This window comes from Triticum aestivum, chromosome 1B (genome assembly GCF_018294505.1).
Source record: "Triticum aestivum cultivar Chinese Spring chromosome 1B, IWGSC CS RefSeq v2.1, whole genome shotgun sequence".
NCBI classification, from domain to species: domain Eukaryota; kingdom Viridiplantae; phylum Streptophyta; class Magnoliopsida; order Poales; family Poaceae; genus Triticum; species Triticum aestivum.
Window position 1 is genome coordinate 185,186,338 of NC_057795.1, and position 8,876 is coordinate 185,195,213.

At 51.4% G+C, this 8,876-nt stretch overlaps 1 protein-coding gene across 1 annotated transcript; it reads left to right on the forward strand.

Annotated features, from left to right (window-relative positions):
• The first annotated feature begins 4,683 nt into the window (after positions 1–4,683).
• Positions 4,684–7,157, forward strand: LOC123089255 (TPD1 protein homolog 1A). Its single transcript, XM_044510976.1, has 4 exons — positions 4,684–5,148; positions 5,414–5,591; positions 6,023–6,130; positions 6,426–7,157. The coding sequence occupies exons 2-4, from the start codon at positions 5,426–5,428 to the stop codon at positions 6,818–6,820; spliced, it is 669 nt and encodes a 222-aa protein (XP_044366911.1). The 5' UTR covers positions 4,684–5,148; positions 5,414–5,425; the 3' UTR covers positions 6,821–7,157.
• The last annotated feature ends 1,719 nt before the right edge of the window (positions 7,158–8,876 follow it).

Here is an 8,876-nt window from a genome sequence, read left to right on the forward strand (position 1 = left end):
GAGGACTTATCGGAATTGTTATATGTTGTTCCCGGCCTCATTTAAACTTGCCTTGATGTGTTGCTCTTGTTTGCATCATCTCTTGCCATGAGTAGCTTCATGTAGCCTTGCCATGCATCATGCTTGGTTGTGCATCATGTCATGTCTATGTGTGGTGTGTTTACCTTGTTGTGTGCTTCTTCTCGATAGTTCCTGTTTCGTTGGGATCGTGAGGATTCGTTTGTCTACTTTTGGTTCATCTTCGTGGCTTCATCTTCTTCATGGACTCGTTCTTCTTCCTTGCAGGATTTCAGGCAAGATGACCGCTACCCTGGATCTCACTACTATCATTGCTATGCTAGTTGCTTCGTTCTATCGCTTTGTTGCGCTACCTATCCCTTGTTCTATCAAGCCTCCCAAAATGCCATGAACCTCTAACCTTTGACACCCTTCTTAGCAAACTGTTGTTTGGCTATGTTACTGCTTTGCTCAGCCCTCTTATAGTGTTGTTAGTTGCAGGTGAAGTTGAAGATTGCTCCATGGTGGACATGATTATGTTGGGATATCACAATATCTCTTATATTATTAATGCATCTATATATTTGGTAAAGGGTGGAAGGCTAGGCCTTATGCCTGGTGTTTTGTTCCGCTCTTGCCGCCCTAGTTTCCGTCATACCGGTATTATGTTCCCGGATTTTGCGTTCCTTACGCGGTTGGGTGATTTATGGGACCCCCTTGACAGTTCGCTTTGAATAAAACTCCTCCAGCAAGGCCCAACCTTGGTTTTACCATTTGCCTCACCACCACCTACTTTTCCCTTGGGAGTCGCTCTCTCGAGGGTCATCTTTATTCAGCCCCCCCGGGCCAGTGCTTCTCTAAGTGCTGGTCTGAACCGAGCAGCCTGCGGGGCCCCCTCGGGGAAACTCGAGGTCTGGTTTTACTCGTAGCTTGACTTATCCGGTGTTGCCCTGAGAACGAGATATGTGCAGCTCCTATCAGGATTGTCGACGCATCGGGCGGCTTTGCTGGTCTTGTTTTACCATTGTCGAAATGTCTTGTAAACCGGGATTCCGAGACTGATCGGGTCTTCCTGGGAGAAGGAATATCCTTCGTTGATCGCGAGAGCTTATCATGGGCTAAGTTGGGACACCCCTGCAGGGTATTATCTTTCGATAGCCGTGCCCGCGGTTATGTGGCAGATGGGAATTTGTTAATGTCCGGTTGTAGATAACTTGACACCAGATCCGAATTAAAATGCATCAACCGTGTGTGTAGCCGTGATGGTCTCTTTTCGGCGGAGCCCGGGAAGTGAACACGATTTTTGGGTTATGTTTGACGTAAGTAGGAGTTCGGGATCACCTCTTGATCATTGCTAGCTTCACGACCATTCCATTTGCTCTCTTCTCGCTCTTATTTGTGTATGTTAGCCACCATATATGCTTAGTCGCTGCTGCAACCTCACCACTTTACCCCTTCCTTTCCCATTAAGATTTGCTAGTCTTGATACCCATGGTAATGGGATTGCTGAGTCCTCGTGGCTCACAGATTACTACAACAACAGCTGCAGGTACAGGTATTGCGATGATCATGACGCGAGAGCGATGTTGCTTGTTTTGGAGTTCTTCTTCTACTTCTTATTCGATCAGGGGATAGGTTTCAGGTCGGCAGCCTGGGCTAGCAGGGTGGATGTCGTTTGAGTTTCTGTTTGTGTTTCATCCATAGTCGGATGATGCTCTTATGTAAGATGATGTTGTATTCGTGTGGCATTGTATGCCTTATGTATGTATCCCCATCTATTATGTAATGTTGATGTAATGATATCCACCTTGCAAAAGCGTCTTCAAGATGCGCTTCTATCCTTGGTGGGACCTTCGAGTTCCTTTAGGATAGGGTCGCATCTTGGGCGTGACAATTCCCCACTCGCCAAATATAACCATGCTTCAGGGATATAATGCTTTGCCAAGTAAAGGAAGAGCATTCTTTACCTTGGAATTCAACAAATCGCCATCCGGATAGTACTTGGCCCTTAGGATAGTAGCACACAAGAAATTAGGATTATCAAGAAGACGCCACGCATGTTTGGCTAGCAATGCCAAGTTGAAACAATGAATATCACGGAATCCCATCCCTCCCTTGTTTTTAGGTACGTACATTTTCCAGGCCATCCAATGCATCCTTCTCTGGTTCTCCTCATCTCCCCACAAGAAATGCGTAATCGCGTCAATGATTCCCTTACAAATTTTTGTAGGAATTTTAGAGGCTGACATTGCATAGGTAGGTATGGCTTGGATCACAACTTTGAGCAGGATCTCCTTCTCCCGAGCAGACAGTAATTTCTCCTTCCACCCACTAATTTTCTTAACAATTCATTCAATCAGAAATTTGAAAGAACCTGTGTTATACACACCCACATTTGCTGGCAAACACAAATATTTATCATTTAGGGCCTCCGTCATTATATTTAGTGCCGTACACAATTGTTTTCTTATCTCCACCTTCGTATTGGGACTAAAGAAATTGTTAGATTTTTCAATGCTTACCAATTGACCCGATGCCGCACAGTATAGAAGGTTTGTGATGGGCGGGGCATCTCTACAGACTGTTACCCCTGAGATATTTCCATTTTCCTCTGCATATGTAAGTAGAGCATTCAATTCCACTGTGCACAACGAGAAAAGATATGGTGATAACGGGTCACCCTGCCTCAATCCCCTTGTAGGCTTAAAAGGTCTCACTTTCCTCCACATTAATCCTTACTCTGTATTCGACAGTTGAGACGCATTGCATAATGAAGTTCACCCAATTTTGACGAAAACCCAGTCCTCAACATAATCTCCTTCAAATGGGTAACGTCCAGTCAGTTGCTCATTAGTTAAGGGGTACCCCCCGCAAATGGCACTCCCCTACCTTCTCTGTTTAACAAATAGCGCGCTGCATGTGCGCCACTTGTCGCAATGAGAGAATTTTTATTTTTCATAGGTTTGTTTTCTTGAAAACGTTTTATCTCTTGAACTGGGCGTCCAAATATCGATCATTTTTCACTACTGAATTTGTCGCTTAGAGATCTTCGAAACTAGACACCTTGTTAACAGATTCTGGTGAACTTTTTTCATGAAAAAAAGAAATCGGAGAAAAAAATCAAAAACTGGAATAGCATTTCTACATTATCATAATAAGAAAAGCAAAAGGGGATTTGTGCAAAAAAATGAATGCAGAAAAGGAAGAGAAAACCGGAGCCCAGAAGCACAGTTACAATTAGAGCACAGACGGTGTTTTCTCCCTTTTCCGGAGAAGTTGTGCTTCTCAGGAAACAAACCTATGCTTCCACGAGAAGGAAATACGTCCTTCTCGTGGAAACACAATTTTTCTCTTTTTCGAGAAGCACAACTATGTTTTTTACGGAAGCAAATCTATGCTTACATGATGCTTATCGTGGAAGCATAAATTTGCTTACACGAAAAGCAAATACGTGTAAATTCTCCAAAATTTAGAAAAACCAGGCGAAAACTGAAAAGCCAACCCCCCCCCCCTCCCCCCAAAAAAACTCATATAAAATATGAAGACATGTATAGAAAAATAAAAAAAATTCAAATGATGCGCCTAGCATGCATATGTGACGTGCTCCCAAGTCATCAAAATGAGCCCCGGAAGTCCCCACAAGGGGTAACCTCGAGTTAGTTCCTCCCCTAATATCCTGGCCGGTGCGGCACAAACTAGCAGCAGTGCCTAGCTAAAAGGCTTCCCAAAATAGTTGGCCCAATATCACAACTTAAAAACGCACAAAGCAAAAAAGAAGAGGCTAAACCACCGGTTTTGTTCGCGAAATTTTCGCTGTCTCCTGAAAACACTGGCTAACGATTACATTACCTGCGTTTGTCTCGGCCGCAGCGGTTTCAGGTCCCTGTAATCGCAAACCGCCCTTCACAAAACCGAAAACACCCGATCTAGCGTGGTATCGAATAACACCGCTCGTGCTGATCGATTTCTTCACCACGAGGACCAAGCAGCAGCGGCCGTTTCTTCACCACGAGGACGAAGCAGCAGCGGGGCAGTACCATCGCCGTCTCAATTCACCTCCGCCGCCAAGTGTCGCCGAGTGCCGCCGAGCGCCGCCGATCTCCATTCGCCTCCGTCGCCGAGTGCCGCCGATCTCCATTCGCCTCCGCTGCAGTAGGCAGCGCCGCCGATCTCTCTTCGCCGCCGCCGATCTCGCTTCGCCGCCGTGAGCCGTACTGCTGTTGTTAATGGCTGGTGATCTCATTTTCCGTCACGAGCCATCCCCAGCAGCCGTCTGTCCTCCAGTCTTCTGTTATCTTCTACAAGGCCGACGACGGTACTCCACGGCATCCTATTCCCTTGCACGAACCAAACACATCATGCATCCACCTACCCCTAATCTAATACGGTGTATTCTTATTACAACAGTGAATACGTTACCTGAGCTCCAACCAAACGCGTCGGTAGTTTTGTGACTTGCCGCTCGTAGTTGTTTCACTCGCTACCTGTTAATGAAATGAATGTTGCGTATTCATGAACAAGCAACATTCCCGCTCTACTGAATTCACGAACCCCCTTCCACCATTCGTCGTCCCAGTCCAAACGATTCAAACTGAAACTGGAGTCGAAACAACGGAAGGGAACAGCAAAGGAGAGCAGCCGGGAGTCGATCCACCGGAAGGGAGCAACAGAACAAAAGAAGCAGCAGAGAAAGAAAGCTCTCTCGCAGCCAGCAAAGTCGCCAAAAACGCCCAGAGCTTTTTTCCCCCAGCAGGACACACTTTTGCCTTGGCCAGAAGCGAGCCAGACCGGATCGCTTTCGTTTGCTCCCCTGGCCTGGGCCTCCCCCTCGCTCTCCCTCCCACCACCAGTCCACCACCGCGCCCAAACCCAAACCAAACCCAGCCCCCTCCCTCCCTCCCAACCTTGTTGGCGGCGCGCACGCTACAGGGGTCTCTATCAATTCCACCGCCGCATCACCGACATTCCCTTCCTCGTCTGCTTGCCCCACACGTGCGAGAGAGATTTATTTCGCCTCGGAGGCAGCCCAGCCCTACCAGATACTACTACTCCCCCGCACGGACGTACCCGCCGGCCACGCCACCGCGCGAAGCAGCCGCCGCGTGCAGTCCTCGCCGGCGACCGCCGCACCGTCGTTGAGCCCGTCTCCAGGTACGCAAGCCCCGTCCTCCTCCCTTGTCTCCTGCTTCCGACCCATTTGGTGGCGTGGCGCGTGAACCCCGAGCCGTGCACGCGCGTGTCCCGCCGCAGCGTTCTCCGCCGAGGCGCGCGGCGATTTGGAGCGCGCGCTGGTGCGCGCCGATGGCGGCGAGCCAGGCTGGGGGAGAACGCTACTTGCTGCTATCTATTATGTCGACTGTTAGATCTGCATCGTCGTTGATCTCCATGTTTTCCTCTGGTGTTCGTCTTATCCCAGGGTCTCAGCGAGATGAGGGCATCCTCTTCGTCCGCTACGCCGGCGGCTCGTGCGACCGCAGCGTGGGCTGTCGTACTGCTCGCCGCGCTCTGCTCCGTCTCCCTCGCGTCCGCGTCCGTCGACTCCGTCTCCCTCGCGCCCGCCTCCGTCTCTCTCGCGCCCGCCTCCGTCGACGCAGGTCGCTAGCCTTGTCTCTCAACACTCGTCTGGATGTTTCCTTTTTTCCATTCACAAATCACACGGACTTGCGTTTCAATTTGAACCCTCGTACGCGTCCGGCTAAATTTCTCCCCGATGCACTTATTGCGGTGCCATTGTACTACTTTTACCAAGGATTGATTTCTGATAAATTGCAACGAAGTGTTCCTGCGCTCCGTGTGGTTCAGGTGTTTGTTAAGATCCCGGGACTTGATTAACCTGGAAATTTTGTTTGTTGGAAAGATCGTCGTTCTACTTCGGGTGGCTTTACTTTCCAAGTTCATGACCGGGTCCATCCTGTCTGTCCATGTCCATCTATGTACTGTAGCACACGCGCAGTCCTACTCTTATCTATTGTTTGCACTCGGATCCTGAGCTAACGATTTTTCCTGGCTCCGTCTGTTGCTGCAGGATTCTCGCCGACGCCCGCCGCTCGCGCCCCTACCCCCGGCTCCTCGGCGGCTCCTCCGCGCCCGCCATATCGCGCCGTCCTTCCCCGCAAGGTCCTCCGCCCGGCAGGTAGTTAATGCATCCTCCGATCATCCGGTCAATGATGCTTTGGCCAGCCTTCTCGCCCCGACCAGCGTCTGCGCTCGTGGACCCTGGTTCTGCTTCTGCGCGCGCAGGCGTGGGGGGTACTTTGAGCCTGTCGCGTGGGCCCAGCGCCCTTCTTTTGCTTTGTCCTCGGATACGGGCCCTTTGGGTTGATGCCAGTTGGCCATTGATTCCATCTTGTTTTGAAATCTCTCACATTCCATTCTGTCCTAGCCCTGCCTGCGTAGTGAATGACATGTGGGGCCATCTCTTTTTGCAGGCACGGACGTGGACCTCGGCGGAGTCCGGCCGCACCGCGTGGACGAGGGTTGCGCCGGCAAGGAGGACATCGCCATCTACCAGGGCCGGGGGACGACGCTGCCGAGCGGGGTGCCGGCGTACACGGTGGACGTGATGAACCGGTGCTCGGGCGGCGACGGCGACTGCGCGATCGCTGGCATCCATGTGCGATGCGGCTGGTTCAGCTCCGTCAGCCTGGTGGACCCGCGCAAGTTCCGGCGGCTCGCGCGCGACGACTGCCTCCTCAACGACGGCCAGCCACTCCTCGCCGGCGAGACCATCTCGTTCGAGTACTCCAACTCGTTCCCCTACCAGCTTTCCGTCGCCGTCGCCACCTGCGTCGACCCGGCCGCGGCCGCGGCCACCTCCCCGTAGCACTACCCTCTACACACCGTACGGCGCTAGAGGTAGCACGTACGTGACGTGCGTGCGTAGGCCTAAATACGTATAAACTCAGATATGTTACGTACTCGTCCTAGCTAGACAGTGGTAGGGCAATACGGCGATCGGTATAGGTGTAAGTAACTGGCTGGCTTTTCTCTTCCCTAGCTGCTAGGCAAATTTCGGTACGCGAAAAAGACCAACCGTGACACCTCGACGTGATCCGGAGCTGTCTTTTGGGGCAAGGAAGGGGGAAATTCTACCGTGTTTTTTGGCAAGTCAAGTAAATGCGACAAGTCCTTTTCGTGTGCATTGTCTACTTTCTCGTTTTGGGTGAGTTTTCCCGGCCCTGTGTGCAAGTGTTCTTTCTCATGTGGGACGGACTGCCTTCTTGCCTAGGCACAAGGGCGTCATTGCTGCTGCGCCGTGTGGCTCGTGTAGCCTAGTGCAGCTGGCTACGCCGTGTGGCTCGTGTGTAGCCTACTGTAGCTAGTATAGTCTGTACTGCTGCTTGCTCTAGCTGGCTACCAGAATGACAGCCGCGTGACCGTGTGAGTCGTGTTTTCCGGGCAAAACCTCTCGCACCTCCTTTGTGCATGGGTCTGTGTGCGAGACATGCAATGTGTGATTCGATGGGGCTTTGACAGCTCTGTGATGGGTACATTAATTGGACTGTGATGTCCTTTTCTCTCGGGATGTGCATGGCTCCATAGCTGGATGTGGGATTCCTTGGGCTCTCCTCCCAGTAACCGATGACGTGGGGCTACTGTAGATGCACCCACCGTCGTCGCAGGGGAGCTCGAACACCTCCTCGATCGTGATTCGTGATGGATTGCTGCCTTTGTTCCCAGCCGCAGCGATCGGTTCCGTGCAGTGGCAAAACAGCAAAGCGGGCGGTCTGCGCCATGGTCGATGGCGGACCGCCTCTCAAGAGGGAGAAAGCATCGGGTGATACCGAAGGTTACGTGGACCCGGGTCATTGGACCTGAAATTCAAGGGTCACAGGATGAGCTTCTAGACTTGAGCTAGAATATCAGATATCTAGAGTTCTTTTTTGAAAAGTTTCAGTAGCCTATCCTTCAACCTTTGGATTTCAGATCCAACGGCTCGTGTCATCTTGTATATATTCTTTCGTATCACCATATACTCTCTCCCAAAGGAGGAGAAAGACGAAGACGGCGCGGAGCAGACAGTTTCGGCAGTGAGCAGAACCGCCTCGATCCATTCTACGTCTTCGACAACAACTGCCACGAGGATGACAGCAAGGCCAGGGCCCGACCTGATGAACTTCTTTGGTCATCGTTTCGTTTGTAGTTAGCAGAGCTTCTCAATTTTTGGTAGTCCGATGACATGTGTTTAACTACATAGGATGTTGCATGAGCTAATGTGGATTTGAGTATTCAGTTTAGATGCATCCGGTTGTGGAGGATAATTTTATGTGATGTCCAGTCACTGCGTGCGGAGACGCGTCCGTTGGCGTTTGGGAATCGAAATTTGGTACTTGTGGTTGTACATACTCTGAGTGAGTCCCGATAGATGCACATGATCGGTTCGGACGCGCAGGGCCCTCTGCGGTGACACGTTTTGGTAGGAGAATTGGAAGGTACTACCAATCCACTTTTTTAGGGTTTGCTAGACATGGCATAGAAACTTGGGGTCTCCCTTGGTTCTAAGGTGAACTCCAATGGCCCCAGACAAACACAAAATATGTCTGATTGGGTGGCTGTTGCGTGCGTTGGATGCACTGCCGACCCGGTGGCGTCATGGTTAACGAGGTCGCGCAGCGTTGCCTCGAAAATATGTTTTTTGGGTGGTCGTGCTTTTTGGGGAGCCAACTTGTTCGACATTGCGCCGCTGGGGGCTGTGGCCTAGGATTTTTGTTGGCGGGGGGGGGGGGGGGGGGGGGGGGGGGGGAACAAAGTGGGGGAAAAGGAGTGGGCACGGCTCCCCCGCCCCCGCACGTGTGGCATTTAAAAGGACCAGGAGCTAGTCGTTGGGTGGTTGTCGCGTGTGCCCGGGGCAGACATCGCGTGGACGCACGACACATATG